General features: G+C 37.4%; 1 protein-coding gene across 4 annotated transcripts in view; it reads right to left on the reverse strand.

The window, feature by feature from the left end:
• Window positions 1–1,148: 1,148 nt before the first annotated feature.
• The window catches only part of LOC143027080 (uncharacterized), a 33,384-nt gene continuing 10,172 nt past the window's right edge, over window positions 1,149–24,360 (reverse strand). For 2 of the 4 annotated variants that reach the window (XM_076188023.1, XM_076188021.1), the window contains 6 exons: window positions 13,360–13,523; window positions 12,601–12,949; window positions 8,584–8,697; window positions 7,867–8,058; window positions 7,658–7,729; window positions 1,149–6,867 (listed from right to left, as the gene is read on the reverse strand). In XM_076188023.1, the coding sequence (XP_076044138.1) occupies window positions 6,664–6,867; window positions 7,658–7,729; window positions 7,867–8,058; window positions 8,584–8,697; window positions 12,601–12,949; window positions 13,360–13,523 (1,095 nt within the window). In that variant the 3' untranslated portion in view covers window positions 1,149–6,663. The remainder of the gene's footprint in view (window positions 6,868–7,657; window positions 7,730–7,866; window positions 8,059–8,583; window positions 8,698–12,600; window positions 12,950–13,359; window positions 13,524–24,360) is intronic. The other 2 variants (XM_076188022.1, XM_076188024.1) reach the window with 2 other exon arrangements.

Consider the following 24,360-nt stretch of genomic DNA (forward strand, 5'->3'; position numbering starts at 1 on the left):
ACTCAAACTGAGTCATGATAGTGTGACCAGGTCTTTAACTTTACATTTCAAACAAAGGTTGAGAGCCTTTCTTGATTTTATCATACCAAACATTTCCCAACCAATTGTAATACGCCTATTTATTTCATTATCATGGTCTTGAGTCACTTTCACCATCTTGCCTAAATAATTATACTCTTCAACTTCTACAAGACTCACACCATTTATTACATCTTTACTTTGAACTTCCATGTTGAACATTACTTTGGTTTTAATCTTATTCATCTTCAAACTTACTTCAAAACTTTCCTTCTTCAGCACATCTTGCAAGTCTTCTGTTCTTTCTGAAATAAGAATGTCATCTGCAAATCTTTGTGGTTAAAATACTTGCCATTAATCTTCAAACCTCTCTTCCCAGCTCAACCTTCTAAAAGTTTTTTCCAAGCATGCTGCAAATAATTTGGGTGAAACTGTATCACCTTACCATACTCCTTTCTTGATCTTTATCTTTTCTGTATCTTTATGTAGTCAAATTACAGCAGTACCTTTCACATGAATCTTTTCTAGAAACCTTATGATCTGTTCATTTGCACCCTGCTTTTGTAGAGTTTAGTATTGCCATTTGTTCTAGCGAGGTGTCATTAAATTCCCTCAAATGTTGACTGTATAAAACTTATGCAGTCAATACTTCATCTGGGATGATGAGATGAGAGGGAGGGTGGAGGGGTGTGGAGTGTATTCAGGGATGGAATGGGTGGGAATGATTTTATGCCTTTTCCTTTTTGGCTACCTCCCTTTTTAGGGGGAAAAAGCTTTGATATATGTATGTACTTCATCTGGGATTAAGCAATACAAACAGCAGTCTGTCACATCTTGAAGACATCTATATGAGGTCATGAGTATCACTGCCAATTGCTATGGGCCTAGATTCCAGTTAGAGCTGCTAAGGTAATTATTAATTGAATGATCCGACTGATATCTTTTCAACACTTGTATACATACATACATATAACAATGGCTTTTTTTTTCTTACAAGGGATGTAGCCAAGTCAAAGACATAAATCCACTCACATCCATTTCATCCCCATATACTCCACTCCCATTCACTTGTATACAAATCAAAAAGATATACAGTACTCAAAAGGTGATTCAAATGAAGGACAAGTACAAAAAGCTTTTAATTTTATTTACAATATAAACATTTCTGTACACATCAGGGCACCTCCAAATGCTGGGCAACTAAGTCTAGCTATGCTTGGTCTACTTGCAGACTTCAGTTAAGCAGGTTGAGTGAAAATCAATCCATGAATTTAAGTAACTACTTGAAAGATGGAAGCATCATGGGTAAATACCCCGAGATCTACTGAAATAATAGAATCCAATTCTATCACTCCTGTACATCTATGAAATTTTTAAAATTTCATACTAAATGATGGGGAAACAATACATGAATAAAAAAACAAACAAAAAAAAAAAACAATGGATAGCAAAATATTTTCATTAAATGCTGAGCTGTGACAGATGACATCAGTAGAACTTTGATACTGTAAGATATCATTCTCATGAGGAACCTTGTCCATAACTGATAATATACATAAAACATTAGGTCTGACAAGGTGTCCCTCCCAACAACATATCCAGTGCCTTTTCTCAGAGTACTATTATCATTTCTGAAGGAGGTGCCCCTGCAAACCCTGTGAAAGCTTGTAAAGTCAGGAAAGCTGCGGGGAAGGATATTGAATACAGGATCATGGTTTTTGAACATCAATGTACTTCACTTAAAAGAGATATGAACATCATCTGACATGGACAATACTTTGGTAAAGGAATTAAGGTGGCAAAGATGTGGTTATTTCACTGTGCTATGGTACTGGTAAGAGATGTGATGTTATAGGTATATTTGGAGAATATGGATTTGGGGATAGTTTATATGGATATTGATACCTCAGCAGTTACTTTTTAAAATGGTGACCCATGGACCATGAGTGAGTAAATCTAAATACAACAAACTATTACTCTTCAGTTTGTAATTCCAGTAAAACTTAAGGCCTCCTGAACTAAAACACACTGGGAAATCACAGCACGGTCTAGCCTCCTCCCATTTCATATATATAACAGGTCTCCTTAGCATAACATAAGATAAAACTACTCGATGTACCTGCCCACAGTATACAACAATCATTCACACCCTACGTTGTATCTTTCTGAACACGTCACAGAAGCTGGCACACACATTAAAACTTTTATTAGTCAACATCAAAGTCAGAAAATATACTCTGGTAATTTGGGCAATCCTCGTCATGGAGGCAGACAATCTTATCACTTATGGGCAATAATTAGGAATGCTTAAAGACGTCCATCCTACTTCAAGTGCGGCTTAGGTATTAGGCATCTAGAAGCTAAGTGGCAAACTAACCGAAACAGTGGTGGACCAAACCCATAGATTTGCCTGTTCACTTGTGGCCAAGAGGATTTTGTTGCAAGATACAGTAGGTTTTGTTCCAACTTTGAGCCTTCAGTTAGTCCACAGAAATTTTCCCCTTGGTTTCTCATTCCACGTGGATTCTTCTGGTCTTTGTGCAAGAAATGACGAAAATGAGCACATGGCAAGTTCACTCCTTATATTCTAGATGCCTTGTATCACTGAAGGCTGAGGAACATAGGCCAACTAGATAGTGCCAATGCAATAAAATTCCAAATGTGAAGACAACATTCTTATGCAATTTAAAGCTGCAATTTGTTCTTATTCCATGTACAGATTAATTGTCAGCCCATTAACTGTATGGAGATCCTGGACAGTCTTCAAATTAATAACATATTACAACATTTCAGTCTACCTAAACAGCTTTATGTTCTTAATGTCATTCCTTAATATACAATTAATAGCAGTAACAAAAAATATTCAACTGCTTTCAACAAGATGGAAATTTGAAAGTAAATGAATAATTAATAAAATAAAATGAATAAAAATAAGAATGTGTGTGCATTCTGACAAAATTATTGATCATGTTTAGAAAACAAAACTAGTCTTCTAACAGTGATGGGAATGTTTGGAGAAAAAAAAGAGAGAGAGAGAGACAGAGAGAGAGATATATATTGATATCACACTTTTACAAAATGCATGTAGAAAAAGGTCTTTCTCCTTTACAATGGGGGTGACCAAATCAAAACACACACCCATATCACAAACAAAACCTGTTCAAGCACCCAACGCATCTCACCACCCTGGGGATGACGGGTCACACCGTCCCCTGCCTTCTCTTCAATTAACTAGAATCTACTTGCTCCTTTCACCCTCTCTCTCTCCCTAACTTGCCTCTTCACATTGTTTTTCACAATCTTCCAAAATATCTCTATTCCTTTCAAATCCACTTTCTCTTGGCTTCCCTTGCTTGCATTTTGCTTCCATATTCTTTGCTCTACACCACTCATATGTTTCCTTATTCTTCTGCAATCCTCACTCTTATGCACAACTCTTTTCTACTATTATTACCCTCCCCTCTTCACTCCATCATTCACTACACTTCCTTTTGTTTCCACCCATTCTCCTCATTCCACACACCATTATTGTACACTTAATACTTCCTCCTTGAAAAACATTTTTTCTTTCTACTCCTACTTCCCTCTCCTCTTGTGCTATCTATATACCAAGAGTTTTTTCCCCTTTATAAGGGGCACATACCTATTCCCACCCATTCCACTCCCATCCACCACCCTTTCCCCCACCTCATCTTAGCTCCTCATGGATGATGGGTCATCCCTGTATCCCACTCACTGCCCTGGGTTGAGAGTAATGCAGCAACACAGCATATCCACAGCAAGGCCACTTCACTTAATCTACATTCTATATATATATCTCCCAATTTTGCCTAGTATACATCTTCTTTCCCCTTGCCCACCCTTCTCTTATTTCTCCACATTACATCCAGGAGGACCCAAAATGAGAGGGAGCAAGGGTTGGTGGATGGGAGTGGAGTATGTGGGGATGAAATGGGTGGGAGTGGATTTATGCCTTTTGACTTTGGCTACTTCCCTGGTAAGGGGAGAAAAAGCCATTGGTATGTGTATGTACGTCCATTATTAATCTTCTTTCCACAAAATGATGATCAGATATTCCTTAGTGTATTTATATCCTCCTCTGACCTACTTCTTGGACCCCACTATATAACCCAATAATAACCGCGACTAACCTATATCAAACACTTTCGTCTATCTTCTTAAACTCTGTGCTTGGAAACTTAAAATTACCTTTCCCTTAAAGTTTAGTTTCACTCAGTGCTAACACATCCATCTTTCTTCTCACAAACATATAACAAATCTATTTTGTTCTCTCTCTCTCTCTCATTCCTCATTCTCCCACATTTGAATGCCCTCTTTTGCCTCAACTCTTTACACAGGAGAGGAATTTCCTGCCCTTTTACTCCATCCCACTGAGTCACCTTCTACTACATGCATAGGAAAAACGTGACAGCATTCTTACCCCCCTTAACACCACTACAGGTGCATAGAAAAATAAAAGGTGATGACTTGTGAATGGTAATGAAAAAATTCATGGGGATCAGCTAAAAAGAGTCTAAGTGCGATGAAGGGGGAAAAGAAAAGAAAAGAAAGAAAGAAAGAAAGAAAGGAAAAAAAAAAAAAAAAAAAAAAAAAAAAAAAAACAGCATTCCTCTGCAAGTAGCCTATGACATAGACAAATGTTGTGTGGCTCTGGTCCATAGGGGTGCTTCTAAATTTCCTAAAGCATTGACTACATATATCTATGCCATCAGTACCCCAATATATATAAAAATAAAAACATAAAATATTCCAGACCCTAAAAATTAAGCCCAATTGCTACAGGCAGTTGTTGAGGAAGAAATACAAAAAGTTACAGTCAACACTTACGTTGCTATTGAACAGATAAATTGTTAAAGAAAGAGCAAATCAAGAAAATGCAATCAATTTGTGGTCTTGGACCTCACTTGCAGGTGACCCAAAGCAACAAGGAGACTAGCCACTGCACATCGGTAACTCAGAGAAGAAACTGCATAATGTTCTCCGAAATGAGCGTGTGTCAGGAGTGTAAGATAGCAAGTTCCATGTCTTTTGTGTGGCGATTGTATCTGGGGCATGTGGGTTCGTCTCCCTCACCCCCATCTGGAGGTGGAGCCCCAAGGGCCTGACATTTTGTCTCTGGACTGGGCCCTAGAACTCTCTCTATCTGCTTCAACCGTATTTCTTCCACTTTTCACATCGGGAGAGCTGAAGACCAGTGACTGTTCCCCTGTTCCTATTACTTTCACCCAGTGACATAGAAACAATCCCACCCTTGACAAATTTAGATTTAAGAAGGAAATAGGCAAGAATTGGTTTACTAATAGGGTGGTCAATGAATAGAATAGACTTAGTAACCATGTACTGAGCGCTGAAACTATCAGTTGTTTTAAGAAATGGTTAGACAACTTTATGGATGGGGATGACAGGTGGTGATGGATATGGAGCTGCCTTGTGTAGGCCTTATGGTCTTTGCAGTCTCCTTCATTCTTATGTTCTTATACTTGTACAATATAGATAACAGTTAAAAGTTTCTTTCGAGAAAGATAGAGGGCCCATGGACTAATGCCATCCACTGTGGGGCTGTGGGTGTCCAGTCAGCAAAACTCAAGGCAACAAGTATTTGTATGGGGTGATGACCTAAGCACAAATGGGCGAGTGTTACTGTTGTATCTTAAATGTCTTTTCTTCTGGGATTATGGTATAAAATACATTATATAGTCTTGAAAACCTCCTGAAAATTATATATTTGTAAATATCTTAGTCTCAAAACAAAGCCTGCCATGCATAGCCTCCAGTGCGTTCAAACATGAATTAACTGTTGTAGCTGTCGAAGAATACAGTAATAGAAAATACAAATCTGTAGCTATGAAAACTAGTCAATCTCTCTTGTAAGTAAACTCAGAGATATCTCAACAGTCGTCAACATCTCTCATTCACGCTATTAGCCGTAGATCCTAGTCTCAATCCCATGCAATGAGATGAGCTCTTCCTCAACATCTACAGCATTGGCTTCTTTCAATATAATACATCTATATACATATATATGTATCTGTGTGTATATATATGTATGTATGTATATATATATATATATAAATTATATATATATATTAGGTGCAGAAGCTATTCTACTTAATAAACAACCCTTTCCTTATCAAATAATCTAATTCTTCAAAGGATACTCAACATTAATCCAAAAATATAAGCAGTTCTTCTAGTCTATGGTAACCACATACAGATAAACCTTACTTTGCTTAACTTTCTTATATGCATATATATATATATATATATATATATATATATATATATATATATATATATATATATACACACACAATTGGGTGGCATGATTTTAACATTCTTAGTTTCCATAATTATATATATCTGATCAAATTGCAACTATCTAAATTTGTAAATCCTTCTTGAAGCACCTGTTGACACTCAGGCTAGCTACCCATTGAAACAAATGAGTTTCTAGTAATTTTGCTTTTAATAAATAAATGCCTTGATTGCTCAAGACTTATAATGACATCCCCTGAGCAAACACATGCACAATTAGTCACTGAAGCCAAAGCCACAGTCACTAGTTAAATGCCAAAATCACAGTCTTTAAATTGCTGGTTGTGTTCTGCGCGTCTGCTCCACAGTTTACCAATAGAAAGAATTTTGTAAGAAGTTAGCTGCACTTGCAAATAAGGATGATGCTGCTTCTTTGAAGGTTCCTGTTGGGGCCATAGCAGAGTTCACGTCTTTGACGGGAGACTCTTCTTCAGGCAGGTAGTCGGGTAGGTCGTCCAAGGGCGAACTTGCTTCACTTGCTCCTGACTCTCCGTCTCCGATAGGAATAATGAGCTGCAAATTAGGGAAACTGTAACTAAGAATTCAGATGATAGTGCCACACTAAACTTCACCATGAATGGGAAGAGAGAAAACAAACTTGAAAATTGAAAATATCACAAGAATAGGAAATAATAACAATCGTTGGCTGGAGTTTCACTGAAAGAAAAGCCTGCAACCCCAAAGCAGTTGGCAACAGACCCCAAGTCCTCCCGCAGATCTCTCAGGTAAGAAACCGTGGACTGCTGTAGGTGTTATACTGATGTGGGATTGCTTCCTGTTCAAACTCAGAGTAGTACAAGGAATAGTACATACTAGTGTAAGAAATACAATCAATGTTGATGAGATTCTGGTCCAGAGAGTGCTGGCCATGTAAGCACTCACGAATAGTCCCAGAATATAAAGAAAAGAGGAACAGAAGACGATCCCTTAGACGTCTCAAAAGAACAAAGATCTTCTTCTGTCATCCATCACACCTGTTTTGTTGTTTGTTTGTTTGTTTGTGTGTATGTTTCTAATGCCAAACAACTTCATTCAACTCTAAGCAAGGCCTATGCTGAGAGGAATCATGTCAAAAGTTTCATAATCGACAAGGTACACAGGGTAAGGGATAGACAAGAATAGCAGTGTTTTCCTGAATGTTGTAAAAAGCAACTAATTGCGGTGGAGCGGAAGGACTAACGACCCCCACCATTTTTTTTCTTCTCCCACAAAGAGTCACAAGAATAAAGTATGCTTTGGCACTGCCATCCACCTTATAGGGATAAGCAAAGCCTTTGTAAATATATGTAATTACATGAGGTACCTGCGTCTCGCTGCACTGCTCCTGACCTGGGTAGTAGGCAGGGTGCAGGGATGGCCCTTCTTCCATTACGAGCTAAGATAAAAGGAAAACAAACGGGTATTGGATGGGGATGGGATGGGTGTGGGATGGGGGAAGGGCAGCCACCTCCTTTACGAAGAGGAAAAGGTATTTTGGTATACATATGTAAATATGTATCTCTGTAACCTTACCTCTTCTCCTTCTGGTCCTGTCGTGACAATCTGGGCTGTGAGTAATTCTGTTCGTGCCACAGCAAGGCCCAGTTTTTCTATAGATAAGTCTCGCTTCACACGGCAGGTTACTCTGGAGTGATTAAGGTCAAACACAATGCTTATGAGACCCCGGACTCGAACCAGCTCTTCTTCTACTAATCGTCTATGATCCTGCAGAGAAACACAAAATGTCAGAACATGTTGAACCTTTGTGAATAGAGTTAAATAGTCAACATTCAAAGGTTTCCTCGTCAACTCCTAACAAATAGTTCTCTATCTGGGATCTATAAAATTAAGAAATCTCCAATAATTCTAACAAAAATACTCTCTATTAATTTCTACTAGAATGTTCGATAATGATTCTGATTCCCTTAATTTTTAGATTTCAGAAATTTTCATTCTGAATCTTGAATCTTTCTTATTCTAAATTAATAGAATTTTCTGGATTACTTGTTATTTGTAAAGGGAGGAAAGGGTTAAGAACTTTTCTTTCACATACAAAATTACCTCACCTTGAGGATAATGACTGATTAATTGGGGGATTTTGGGATATTTTTACATAAGCCTCAATGGCACTTCAAGAAAGGTGTCACATTTATCTATACCAGCATTGGCACCAGATGCAGAAACATGTAGCCACCACTCACCTGAAACTAAAACTTGAGAAACCAGTTTACAAAAGAAGACTTTGTTTACCTGATTGACCATCCCTTTGACAAAGAGTGTCACAAGCTTCGCTTTGCTGTTGTTGAGACCAAGAAAACTCCGAGGTAAACTGCTCGAGTCTTTTGATACTCTTCTTTCAGTCTTCTGAAACAAAGAAAAAATCTATACCACATTGCATGAACTTGAAATGGACAGCTTGCATTAAATAGCAACCATCATAAAATGGGATGCTACATTGTACAACAAAATGGAAGAATTAGTAAAAATCTTCCATTACCTACAAACAACAAATATCCATGGATAAACACAAGGTATCAACCTCCTTTGATATCAAATGGTACTTTTAAATGTGATCATATTATTCTGGCTGCTACTAAGATTTTTTACTCTCATAAAGTTAATTCTCTGATAGTTATACAGTTAAACCAATTTTAACTATCCCTTTCCATGATTAAGTATATTTCTTGCATTATTCTTGCTGCTGCCTGCTACTTATGCAGCTGCTCTGTTGTTATGTAATTTGTTTCCTATGTAACTTAGGAAATGGATTCATTTTTTTTTCAGTACAAAATACTACACTTACTTGAGGAACAGGTTCAAAATCTAGAATTGTTAGAAAAATATCTAGCATTTTGAGAGTACCCCTTCTATATACATACACCTAAGGTCTTTTCCCCCTTATATTGGGAGTGACTAAGTCAAAACACACCTGTCTCACACCCATCCAAACCCACTTCTTGTCCCTCTCATCTTAGCATTTCGTGGATAAAGAATCATCCCTGCCTCAATTCACACTGCTCAGGTCAAAAGGCATTGTAGCACACCGCATTATTTCCAAAGCAGAACATGACAGCCATAGCCGGTTTACTCCAACCACTTCATTACATGGTGCTCCAGCCCTTTCCCTCATCATCCACTCAAAAAATTTACATAGCAAAAAAGAACATCTTTTAAACCACATCAATTCCTTATAGTCACAACCACTTTCCAATCACCTCTATTTCTTGCACTTTCTCTTGTTTGATAAACATTCTTGCACCCAATGCCCTGGACCCTATCTGTCCACCTCATTCTTCATCTTCCTCTCAAGTACATTTCATCTATTTATGCTTTCCGCAGCCATTTTGCTCATCTTTCCTTGTTCAATTCATTCCACATGTCCAAACCACCTTAGCAATCTTTGATCAATTCTATCTGCCTGCTCTCTGCATCACTTCTAAATATCTCACTCTGAAGGCAAGTTCCAATTCTTACAAAACTGGCGATACAACTTCTGAGTAAGTTTTTTGTGCATACACAGGCAAAAACTTCACCAAAACATTCTATCCTCTATTTGGCCTAAGACTATCTTACACAGTTACATGCTACTAAACCTTCGCAAAACACACTACATAGCATACTTAGTCTATTATGATATACACATCCTTGTAAAGTAACCTTGACCTAAAGTCAAAGAATTAAGATGTTAATCTATTACAATCCATAAAAACCAGAGTGAATTCAGATACACCCTATCAATTCTTTAATCCTTAATCTTTGACTTATAATCATTCTGTCAAAAGGCAATTTTATTAAGCCAAAAGAAATCCTTCTCATAATTAAAGTGTTAATCTCTACATTACTCCTATCTTAATACTTTGTGACTCAAGGAAAACTATGAAAGGCTTCTGGCTCAGTCCTGGGGGACCCTAACAACACAGGGATCAATGATTAATTACATTTTTTCCATTATACAGGGTGACATTATCTATTCCACTCTGATCCCACTTACTCATTACAAATACGAGTCTGGAGCAATGATATAACTGTTTATCACTGAAGAACATGGTCCTGCCAAGGTCTTCCCTGACCCGGCCAAGGTGTACAAGATGATGCATGCAGTGCTCTGTGCACCTGATTCTAGGTGCATCAATTTCACATGACCTGTAAAAAAACTGGCAGGAATGTTTGCTGCCACAAGTCTAATGTCCTTGTTGAATAGTCTATCTAGATGTATTATGTTATCTCATTCACACCACAAATTTGTAAAAATAAAGAAATAGCAAAATGTCTCTTTAGTCTCCCAGATATGGCATGTTTTGTATAAATTTCATAACTCATTTCTCTTATTTCATTGCACAAATATATTTTTGTATTCTTCTGACTTAGCCACTCAGCAGTGTGGTTATCACAAAACTAAACACAAAACATGTGTTATGCACAGAGGATTGAGAAATATTTTTGAATTCATATTTGAAAACAGCATACATGTCCAGAACCATTCCACAATTCCCACACTTAAAACAAATGTATGAAAACAATTAAAAATGACATAGCTCTCTTTAGACTAGAGCCTACATGATTCTTGGTCAATGAATCAATCCATTGCTCCTGGTCTCTCTTATAGTAGACCCACCCCCTACTGGAAATGTTCTCGATTGTCCCTCACCAATAATTATACAAATCTCAACAAAATTCACCTAAACAAGACTCTGTCTTGACCACCATACATCACTTAAGACAGCAAAAGGTTGGGAAACAGAAACAAATAACACAAGTCCATTTTGCTAGGCTGCCACACACATGCTCATGCATATATTTACATACCATTCAGCATTGCCAGTACACAGACATGACCACAACATATTTAGGGTGGAGGATCTCTGCCTTGTGTCTGAGAAGGCAGTTCATCTGTAACTAGTGTCTTAATCCATGGATACTATAAGCTAACTAACAACAACAACCACCTACAATAATGCTTCATAATGATATACTTTTTTCAACTACCAACCAAGTCTGGTAGTTTGTTCCTAGTACAAGACTTTGAACATGACTGCAGTTACCAACACATGGTGTACATAATAACTGTTGTTTCAGGTTTCACTAACTGGACACCCACAGCCCTATGGTCAACACTGGTCCTCAAGTCCCTCACTAAGAAGAGACATTAGAATGTTGTTAAGGTTGTCTTAGTGTACTGACTTAATTGTATTTATCTAATTGGAGTATATGGGAAATGAGCAATGGTCATGAGGTCCCATCTTCTCCTCTTGAAGGTCTACTTCTGCGTTATAGGCTAGTAAAAGGAAGAGGGAGCATCTGCTCATTGCCAACTCTCTGAATAAAATAATTAGAGGAAAGAGGATTGAAGGTATTAAAGATCATGAGCCTAGTCTGAAGACTCTGTGCCAGTCCTGATCCCCAACATGAAGGTTAGGGTGTTGATGGATTCTGAAAAGAAATGACAGAGAAACAATTCTTTCCAACATCTATCTCACAGGACTACCATGTGCAGGCTCCCACTGTTGATACCAGGTGCTATAAATACAAACAAATTAAATTTCATTATTTTTGTCATGAGAGTTCTATGACTTTTTATGATTTGAATCTAATCCATACAATGAAGTAGTGGAGGTAAACCAGCTTTGGCTGTCAGGTCCTCCTTTGAAAGTGTGGTGTCTTGCTGCATTACTCTTGATCCAAGTGGTGTGGAAGAGGACAGAGATGAGATAGGAGGGGTCTTAAATGGGTTTTCATTGAGTATGATGTGAGTGTGTGTGCTAACTTGGATACCCACCTTATCAAAGGGGTAATTGATCTTTGATATATATAATATTATTATTATTACTTTTTACCTTTCAATTTTTGTAACTTTTCAGGGACCAATGATGGATGCCTGCAGTGGTCCTACAAGATGGGCAGCAAAATTGTCCATCAAGAGGTGCAGTCCTGAGAGGGTGACACTTGGTTTCCAGACTGAACCCAAGATCTCTCTCTATCAACTTCAACTGTTTTTCTTACATTTTTCATACATGGAGAGCTGAGCACCAGTAACTGCTCTCTACCTACCAATTTCAGACAGTGACATAAAAAGCCTCACACTAATAGTACTCAGAAAACAGTGCAAAGAATCTTCCCAGAGACACCTGTCGGAAGGCCTGAGGACTTATGCCAGCTGCTGCATGACTACAGGTTTTCATGAAATTGCTGAACGATCTATTTCTCTAATTGTCACAAAGAAATACCCCCACGTCCCCTCTCCATTCACGAGCAGAGTTTCTCCATTACCTCTTCAGTTGGTGAGCTTGCCATACTGCTTTCCTTGCTTGGCGGTGTGCTGCTACTCACAGTGCTTGCAGAACCTCTTCTTTCGTCCACTTTAACACTGCTGGCTTTTGCTTCACTATCTGTCGTGTCTGCCTTGGAAACTTCTGCTTTGGTGCTATCTGACTGTCCTGGTGTGGAAGTTTGTTTTTCTGTAGTGGAAGTTTGTTTTTCTGCTGTTGAAGTTTGTTTTTCTGCTGTGGGACTTTTTGCAGTGTTGGCCGGTGGCTTCTTAATATGCCTGACAAACTGCAAGCATGTGAAGAGACTTGCGGCTTGATCTTTCAGAGATTCACTGATTTCATCCTCAGAGCTGTAAACATGACAGAAAGTAAAGCAAATCTGTTATGATACCTGTGATTCTGAAGTATGGAGAGATGGACATCAGAAGTAAATGCAAAAAAACAAATAATATTTTTTGAGGGAAAAGAAAATAAACCTAGTAATTTCCATGCAAAATACCAAAAGAAAAATCTAAATACAAGAAATTTAAGACATCACAAAACTTCATAATAAATAAATCATTCCTTTTTTTTTTTTTTTTGTTCCAAGCACATTACAGCCCTTTTGTAAGAAAGATGAATAACTGTTTATAGTATGTATATACCGTTTCTGGTTCCTTGAACACAGTATACTTTTCTTTTGTAGGGAAATTCTAACAAAAAACAACGATTCAGGTTCCTTTACACACATTCAACATAAAGACATATTGCATGGCCTTACTCAGATAAAGCCTGCAGGGCTTCCAGCACACCAAATGTGTTCGCAAGTGAAGGTCTGCAGTCAGGGGTTTGTGCGATGAGTGCAAGTGTGTCCATGGCCGACTGCACCAAACTCCCCTTGCCTTCAGCCAGCACGTACGCCAAGAACTGAATGCATGTCCGGTCCTTCAAAAATGCAATCAATTATATGTCAAAAAATCAAACCAAGCTAGCATTAACTTTCTGATAAAGGAGGAACAGCAAAAAAAATATGCTTCTTATAATCTCAGAATTACAAATCATTCTGATAACATACTGATCATACCTATAAAAAAACAGGATTTGATTTGTGAAATAAGAAGCAAAACATAAATCATAGCAAAAGTAGTAAACAAGAAAAGACATGCAGTTGCTTTGAAATTATCTTGTTTATCCATTATATACATTTACTGAAAGGTGGTAAAGCAATTTTAGTAAAAAGATTAGAAGAAGAATGGTTGACATTATATATACATAAAAATAATGTTCATCATAAAAAGATGCAGTGAAAGAATACACAAATATATTTATATATCTATCTATATATATGTAATATATATATATATATATATATATATATATATATATACATACATATATAACAATTATATACTTGTAATTTCAATTATGATTCAGGTGAGTCATACTCATTGCTCCCTGCCTCTTTGTTTTCATGAGTTCAAAACTTGACCAATGGCTGCTTTGAATTCTCTGAGCACTTTGGGCAATACTAACCATCTACAGGGTTACTCATAACCTTGGTCACATGTGTTTTAATACCAGTGCAATGAATGGGTGTTTATATGTTGATGTTTGACGAGTTAAACACCATATGAGGACGGAGCCTTTATTTGTACGACGTTTCGCTTATTACAGCTTTTTCAAGTACAAGTTGAGATACAAATGCTTGAGATTAAATAAGGGGAAAGGAGGGAACTGGGAGAGAAAAGGGGGGGGGAAGGAGGAAGAGAAGGAGGAGGAGAAGGGGGGGGAAGGAGGAGGAGGAGAAGGGGGGGGGGAATGAATACTGGGAAAGGATGAGAATGCTGGCCCAAACATCCGTGGGCGAAATGTCCACAAAGGGTGGTTTAGATATTTAATATTTTGCTGGCCATGGGTATTAGGGGAATTAAGTGAGGCGAGATGTTAAACATGCCCCTGTTTTGTTCAATAGTGTTCGTTCCTTGAATGATTGCTGCTTCTAAACACTTCCTGCTGATTTTGTCTGGTTCCTGTATCAGCAGCTCTGCATTCTTCCAGTCCATAAGATGGTTTACCTTGTTTCTATGTGTCACACATGCATTGGTGGTGACATCATGCCTGACGTCGTAACGGTGTTCACGTATTCGTGTATTCAGGTCGCGTGACGTTTCTCCGATGTAAACTCTATCACATCCTGAACACGGAATACGATAAACACTGGCTTTTGTGCCCGGTGTCTGGTTGTTGTGTATTTTCGTCTTCGTGATGTCTTTTATCATTCTGCTTGTCTGGCACACTACTTCCAAGTTGGTGGTTCTTAAAAGATGTGTCAGGTTGGTGGCAACGTCGCCGGTTGGCAACACGAGACGTCTTGTTGTGCTGTCCTGCTGCCTACGGCTTTCCCGAATCTTAGCGGCCTGCTGTCTGCAATTATCTAAAAGAAATTCTGGAAATTTTAGTGTTAAAAAGGTCTCTTTAATAAACCTGCACTCTTCTTCTAAGTATTTTGCACTACATATCCTAAATGCCCTAAGGAAAAAGCCTATTACTACTCCTCTCTTGGTCCTTATATCATGGTGGGAGTAGAAATGAATTAAATCATTTTTGTTGGTGGGCTTTCTATACACTTTGAATTCAAGCTGGTTACCGTACTTAAAGATGTGTGTGTCCAGGAAAGGAAGAGAATCGTGGATTTCTTCCTCTAGGGAAAACTGAATGGTGGGCTCCACTTCGTTTAAGGCCGTCTGCAAGCAATGAAGATTGAAACGCCTGGGTGTGACGAGTAACATATCGTCCACATATCGCAGCAAGGTCACATGCTAATGTGACCTGGGGAGGAGGAGGAGGAGAAGGGGAGGGGGATTGAACACTGGGAAAGGATGAGAATGCGGGCCCAAACGTCCGTGGACATTTCGCCCACGGACATTTAGGCCAGCATTCTCATCCTTTCCCAGTGTTCAATCCCCCCCCCCCTTTCTCCTCCTCCTCCTCTTCCTTCCCCCCCCCTTTTCTCTCCCAGTTCCCTCCTTTCCCCTTATTTAATCTCAAGCATTTGTATCTCAACTTGTACTTGAAAAAGCTGTAATAAGCGAAACGTCGTACAAATAAAGGCTCCGTCCTCATATGGTGTTTAACTCGCCAATCTTGTCGGCAACTGCCACTTTCAAGGAGATGTTGATGTTTGTTTCTCTTTTTTGTCATTTTGGTATTTTGTTTTCTCTTAATTCTTTTTCCTTTTACCTGTCATTTCTTTCTTTGTAGTCAGTGCATGCCTCATTAAAATCCAATACAATTTGAAACCCTGTTATTTCTAATGGCAATTTATCCCACCTTTCTTTTATTGTACATGGAAAGCTGTAATTCTTATATCTTGTTCCTTCTTGTTTTCCTTTCTGATGCCATGACTTAGTTTTTTCTATTAAGGTAAAAGCAGAAACACTGGGAACAGCACTCAACAAACAACCTAAAGGCAATCAAGCTCCACATTCATGGCTACCCTCATGTCAATGTGACTTTATATTTTCAAACGACACTAGCACACCTATGAGCAGGTCATGTCTGCCTCACACATAGCCACCTCATGACAGGAAATAACAACTCTTCCACCTACCAATGTGGATTCCACCCCACATACACTGCTCCCATGAGTTTTGCTAGTTTGTAGCCCCCAAGCTAAATGGCACTACAACTGCAAATATCCACTAGGATGATGTCTGCCCCATTTCCTATATCTAATAAAGCATTTCTGGAGGTGTAAGAACATGCTCTTGTACATAAAACTCCACAGTATGAAAGGGAACATATGGATGCACAAGGAACAAAGTTATATATATATATATATATATATATATATATATATATATATATATATATATATATATATATATATATATATATATATATATATCCTCAAAGTCCACATTACATTCACTTGAACAAGATTCATGGAGAGGGCAATGTGACAGAAACAATGGCAAAACAATGACAAGGTGCAGTGTGGGACAGTACCATGGGAAACAGATGAACATGTGCACTGGGGTTTGGTGGGGGAGGTAGGATGGGGCAGACAGTGACATATGAGATGCTGTAGCTTACTGGGAGAGCAAAATATTTGCGAGTCTAAAATCTTGTTGCATAAATTTTCTCTTGCATGGCTCTATGGTGCTCTTGTAAATTCACACTATTCTAAAACCATGTGATGATTTTGTGAAACTCAAGGACCAATGTATACTAACAGAAACCCTGATTCAAACAACTACCCATAACAATCACCTACTTTCTCATCTGCCCCCTCAAAAAAAAAAAAAAAAAAAAAAAAAAAAAAAAAAAAAAATATATATATATATGTATATATATATATAATATATATATATATATATATATATATGTGTATATATATATATATATATATATATATATATATATATATATACATACAAAATAAAATAAATAAAATAATAGATAAAAATAAAAACTATTACAACTCTAACACAGGACACCACTACCCCACAATCAAGAGAAACTATATCCGTGTGCCCACTCTTTGAGGTACTGAAATGGGAGCACTGGTCAAATGGATTTTAATTGCATATGATATGCACGTGTATCTTAACTCTGCCATTCCACTTATAATGGCTGTCCACATCTTTATAATTCACAAAAATCCAAGTTATCATTTCCACTTAATGACATATAAATTCAATATACAATGCCTCATTTAAAGGAACATTTACAAGCAAAGGAGAAGAGATCTAAACATTTCATCCAGTTTATAATCATAAAATGGGAAATCTGCCTAGCAGAGAAGTAATTGGTACTCAAGCAACATGTATGAAATATACAAATATATATATGGAAAGATTTGTCATGCTGAAAATTCATAAGCTGAGGCAAAATTCCATATAGTCTCTATATATTAAGACACTGTAGTAATGCAGAGAAGGAAAATGTTGACTGGTAATATTGCCACCTGCCACCCTTTCTCTGCAGTATAAAATGTAACACCTGACACAAGCATGTCAACTTGAGGTAGCTGTGAGAAAAATATATATAAAGAAAACGTATACAAAAAGTATATACAATGAATGAAAGAATATTCAGAGTGGAAAGAGGTGACAAGCAATGCACCACAAGAATCAGTGCTGACACCAGTCATGTTCCTAATTCACATAAATGTGGAGAGATAATTGAGAACTATATAAACATTGTTTATAAATTATCCCAATATACCTATCCATCTATATACCAAGAGCTTTTTCCTCCTTATAAGGGAGGTAGCCAAGTCAAAGGCACATACCTACTATCACCCATTCCACTCCCATCCACCACCCTTTCCCCCTCTCATTTTAGCTCCTCATGGATGATGGGTCATCCCTGTATCCTACCCACTGCCCTGGATCAGAAGCAACATAGCAAGACACAGTAGATCCACAGCAAGGCCGCTTCACTTAATCAGCACCCCCCCTCTCTGTCCACTCATTCACACATATGCACCTACTAGCCCCTCATCCCCTGCCCCTCCCTTCCTTGCATTACAGTATCATCTATATACACTCTCCATTCACCCCTATATGCCTTCTCACTCCTTTGCTAAACAGACATTCCCCTCTTGCTCAACACCACCTTCACCCCATCCATCCATCTCATCCTTGGTTATCCACTCAAGTTCACTCCCTCTACCTCTGCCTTCCATACCTCTTTTACTGACCTTTCATCACTTATTCTTTCCATGTGTCCAAACCATCCCAATAATCTTTCATCAGCCCTATCTGTCATCTCCTTTTCTACTCCCACTCTCTTCCTCACCTCCTCATTTCTCACTCTAACCTAGTAACCCCTAGCATACTTTTCAGACATTTCATCTCAAACACATTTAAACTTTTCCTCTCTGCCTCCCTTAAATAAGTCTCTGCCCCATACAATACTGTCAGCATAATCACTCCTTCATACAATCTCCTCTATGCATCAATTTCCAGATGCCTATTTCTCATAACACTTTAATCCTCCAAGGCATTTACCTGCTTCTCTCAATCCACAATTTACCTCCTCCCATTCCTGCCACATGCGACCCAAAATACCTAAAGCAATCCACTTCCTCCAGCCTCTCCTTTTAGACTTATATCCAACTCACTGCCATCCTCTACTCTTGTACATCTCATCACTTTGCTTTTACCCACTTTTATCTTCAACTTTCTCCTATCAAATTCCTTCCCAAATTTCCTTAATCCCTCCTCTGACCCTACCACTAGCACAGTGTCATCAGCAAACAACAACTGGCTCACCTCTCATTTTTCTCCATTTTCTTTAACCATCTCCAGTCCCCTGCCCATTACCCTCACCTTCACCTCACACACCACCCTATCCATGTACACACTGAACAGCCATGGCAACATGACACAGCCCTGATGCAGTCCCACCTTTGGGTAAATCCATATGAAACCTACCAATTTTTTTGCAAATTTGAACCTCACCGTCACCGATTTTTATGAAATTCGGTATGCATGTAGAACTCGGTAAGGCAAATTGATTGAGATTAGTCTCACGTTTTCTATCTTTTATAGAACCAGAATTATGGCTTCCGGAAGAGAAAAATCTAAATTTTGAAGGTACGGCCTAATTTCAAACATGCATAACTTTGTTAGTTTTTGTCGTAGAACATTCGTTCATATGTCATTGTAAAGCTAATGAGTAGCTCTGCAACTTTTATTCTATTCATATTTTACCTATGAGGTCAAATAAAAAAGTTCCATTTGACCTTGACCTTTGACCTTGAATAACAAAAAACACGCCATCTTCGATTTTTTTCATTTTTTGTACAAATATTCACCATCATCTTAATAACCTTCATGCCAAATTTCATAGTGGGACATTCATGGGATCAGAAGTTACAGGCACTTAAATAACTATAGGTATAAGAAAATTTTGGTATTTTTTGATCTGTATTATTTCAAAAAATTCATATCTCGGTTATTTTTCATCACAAAACGTTCACTAATATACCATTTTAAAGCTGATGATTAGCTCTACATCTTTCATTCTATGCATTTTCTACCTAAAAGGTCAAATAAAAAAGTTGTCTAACCTTACAAAAACTTTTTTTTGTGGGGTACAAAACTTCACTACTTACCTTATTGTATTCAATATCCAGGTATACAAACTGCTTGTGTATAGGATTTGTATATCTAAATTTTTTATCTAATATTAAATAAATAAAATATAATATTTATAAATAAAATATCTAATATTTTGTATATCTAAATTTTTTTTATATCCTTTTTACAGATAAAATATTTACCCACCAACAGAAATAAGTTTAAAAATGCTTGGAAGAAGTTTTAAATTCAAGAAAGTGTGTTGTAATCCTATCAACCTTCATGATGATGATCCTAATAAGAAAGGAAATCGGCAAATGTCAGAAGACTTTGTGGCAAAGAACATTGCATTTAACCTTACAGAAGGTTATTATATTTGTGACAAATGCAGGAAAGAAATTACGAAAAGAAGTTGAGAATTACAAACTACTGAAATAGAAAATGAACCAGCAACAGTCCCTGAAACAACAGATAATGAATCATCATCTTCTTCAGATAAAAGGTCGGAAGATGATGTTTTTGTTGACAAAGATACTGACCTGAAAGCACTTAATGAGTCTCTATCAATCATTGGAGAGTCACCAGTAAAAAAACAAAGACTTGAAAAAGGAATTTACTATAAGGAAGAAAAAGCCAAGAAAATCCAAGATAATATTTGCAGTAAATTACAAATTGGTTCAGCACCATCAACATCAAAAGACCATACAACAGCATCTGCCTCTCACGTTACAAATGCAGATGAAGAAATTGTTATTCAGCTAAAAGAAAAATTTAATACAACAGAAAAACGTTCAGAAAAACTCCAGATTTTGACTGTTCTTCCAAAAAGCTGGAGCAGATCAAAAATCCAGGAAGAGTTCAAGGTGACCCAATATATGGCTAGACAAGCAAAAAACTTAGTAAAAGAAAAAGGTTTCATGGCTCTCCCAAACAAAAGATTACCAACTTTCTCAAAAGAAACTGAAAACATTATCTTACATTTCTACAAATCTGAGGAAATAAGTAGGATTATGCCAGGAAAGAAAGATTATAAATCTGTCAGGAAAGGAGGATTTAAGGTACAAGAACAGAAACATCTAATTCTTTGTAACCTCAGGGAAGCATACAAATTATTGAAAACAAAACATCCTTCCTTAAAGGTAGGGTTTTCAAAATTTGCAGAACTTAGGCCAAAGGAATGCATATTGGCAGGCGGAGCTGGAACACATAGTGTATGTGTATGCACCATCCACCAGAATATTAAGCTGATGATAGTAGGATCCGGGCTTTCTTGTTGTACAGAAGGTGAAGAGATTAATTTGAGTGATTACACTAGTTGCTTAGCTGCTACTACTTGCAATGAAAAGTCAATTGACTGTTTTTTTCATCAGTGTTCTGATTGCAACTCTCTCTCGAATAATTTTGCTGAATATTTAGAGACAATTTTTGAAAAACACATGATTGATGACATTTCATATAAAAGGTGGATTTCTACAGATCGAACAACATTAGAAACCATCAGTAAATCTGTAAATGAGTTTATTGAAGAATTTTGTTCTAATCTTAAATTATTGAAACGGCATGATTATATTGCAAAGCATCAATCGCAATTTTGCGCTGAGAAAAAGAGAACATTAGGTAATGGAGAAATGTTGATTTTGGCAGATTTTGCTGAAAATTACTCATTCATTTTACAAGATGCAGCTCAGGGGTTTCATTGGAATAATGCACAAGCTACATTACACCCCTTTGTATGCTATTATAAAGATGAGGAAGAGCTTAAACATCTAAATGCTGTAATTATTTCTGATTGTTTACACCACGACACCATTGCAGTACATTTATTTAAAAAAAAAGTTATAGAAATTTTGAAAACAAAAATTCCTGGAGAAATAAATAAATTGATTTATTTTTCAGATGGTGCTGCCTCCCAGTATAAAAATTTTAAAAATTTCATAAACTTGTGTCATCATGAAAAGGACTTTGATATGAAAGCAGAATGGCATAAGGCCCCCACTTCACATGGCAAAGGACCATGTGATGGGTTGGGTGGAACTATTAAAAGATTAGCAGCAAAAGCTAGTCTGCAGAGAGCCTACAACAACCAAATCATGACACCAAGACAACTCTATGAATTTGGAAAAGAAAACATTCCAGGCATACATTTTTTATATGCCTCTCAAGAAGAATGGTCTAAAGAAAAAACATTACTGGAAGAAAGATTTAACATCGCTTGCACAATACCAGGCACTCAGAAACTGCATAGCTTTGTTCCAACATCTCTGTCAGAACTCAAAGTAAAATTTGTATCAAATAGCACTGATGATAAAACCGTAAGAATACGTAAACAGACCAATTTCATATTTGAAGAAATCAAAGGATTTGTGACAGCAATGTATGACCAAAAATGGTATTTGGCATGTGTCCTAGAAACATATTCAGATTTAATGGAAGTAAAACTAACATTTTTGGAACCTAATGGACCTTCTCCTTCTTTCAAATATCCACGAATACCAGATATTTTAATTGTACCAGAGAAGGACATTTTAAGCATTGTAGATCCACAAACTGCAACAGGAAGAACATACAATCTCTCTGATAAAGAAATTAAAAAAGCATCTGAATTATTAAATGAAAAATTATCTTAATAATCATTAAAATCCAGGGTGGGTGGAGGGACCTGTGGCTTTTTCTGCTGAGCTATCAGGGGTGGCCCCTTAGGCGATGGGGATACCAAATTGTGTACAATTTGGTAGTGGCTTTGCCACCATGGACCATAGCAGACATGCTCAGTCATGAGTATGATACTTTAATAGTATGATAAGTTTTAAATAGTCAGGTATTTAGTGTAAAATTAATTAGGTAGAATTACAATTTACAAACAATAAAACACAAAATGACGGCATTTTAAATTTTTCAAGGTCAGTGGTCGTTCACAACTTTTTTATTTGACCTTGAAGGTAAAAAGTGCATAGAATAAACGTTGTAGAGCTAATCATCAGCTTTAAAATGGTATGTTAGTGAACATTTTATGATTAAAAATAACCGAGATTTGAATTTCTAAAAATAATACATATAAAAAAATACCAAAATTTTCTTATACCTATAGTTATTTAAGTGCCTGTAACTTCTGATCCCCTGTATGTCCCACTATCAAATTTGGCATGAAGGTTATTAAGATGATGGTGAATATTTGTACAAAAAATGAAAAAAATCGAAGATGGCGTGTTTTTTGTTATTCAAGGTCAAAGGTCAAGGTCAAATGGTACTTTTTTATTTGACCTCATAGGTAAAAAATGAATAGAATAAAAGTTGCAGAGCTACTCATTAGCTTTACAATGACATATGAACGAATGTTCTACGACAAAAACTAACAAAGTTATGCATGTCTGAAATTAGGCCGTACCTTCAAAATTTCGATTTTTCTCAAAATTGTCGGAAACCATAATTCTGGTTCTATAAAAGATAGAAACGTGAGACTAGTCTCAATCAATTTGTCTCACCGAGTTCTACTTGCACACCAAATTTCATCAAAATCTGTGACAATGAGTTATAAGTCATTGGTAGGTTTCATATGGAATGACCCCTTTACCTCAAACCACTCGCTCTTTACACTTCCCATTTTAACACAAACTCTACAACTCTTGTAAAAACTCATGACTGCTCTTAACAGCTTTCCTCCTATCCCATATATCTGCAATACCTCCTACAGTGACTTCCTGTCTACCCTGTCACAAACCTTTTCCAAATCTATAAAGGCCTAAAAACAATCCTTACCTTTACCTAAAGCTCTAACATATCTTTCGTACCACAAAAATTTGATTGATTCAACCCTTACCTTTTCCCTCCTTACAAAGGAGGTAGCCAACATCAAAAGGCATAATTCCACTCCCAGCTCCCATCCATTTCATCCCAATCCATTCCACCCCCATTCACCATCCTTCTCTCTCGGCTCTTCCTGGATGATGGATCATCTCTACATCTTGCTCATTGCTCTGGGCTAGAAGCAATGCAGCAAGACACTTCACATCCACAGCAAGCCATTTCATTTAATCGGTGATCCCTCCTCTCCATCCCCTCATGCAGTAACACTTAACCTCTTCAATACGGGCCAAAATCTCGCGGGCAGCATTAGCTGCCAGATGTGCGATGTTGCGTCATAATACTCGCATTATAAAAAATAAAGTTACCACTGTATTGCTCGTTCTCTTTCACCCATGAATTTTGATAACCATAGAAAATATGATGAAGCCAGTTTATAGGGTATGGGGGTCATGCAGGTACAACTACATAATACTATATAATAATACTATATATATACTATATAATCAAGACACCAAAATTGGCATCCTCGTATACCCTCTTGCTCCTATTGACGCCTACGTAGGCGTCATCGTATCGAAGGGGTTAAAATGGAGAGAAATCCCTTCAGGCTGCATCAAAATATCATTCACACATAACCACTCCCTAATTGCCCCCTTTCCCTCACCCACTCCTTTCCATGCATCACAGAATTACCCTTACACTGCCATTCTCCATTCACCCCTATCTTCTGCCTTCTTCCTTCCTTCCTCAACAAGCATCCCCCCTCTTGCTCAACATCCTTTTTACCCCATCCATCCATCTCCTCCTCAGTCACTCCCTCATGTTCACTCCATCCACCTCTGCCTTCCACACTTCCTTTACTAATCTTTCTTCACTCATTCTTTCCA

The sequence above is a fragment of the Oratosquilla oratoria genome, chromosome 7, assembly GCF_046742065.1.
Source record: "Oratosquilla oratoria isolate Oo_2021 chromosome 7, ASM4674206v1, whole genome shotgun sequence".
Lineage (NCBI taxonomy): Eukaryota > Metazoa > Arthropoda > Malacostraca > Stomatopoda > Squillidae > Oratosquilla > Oratosquilla oratoria.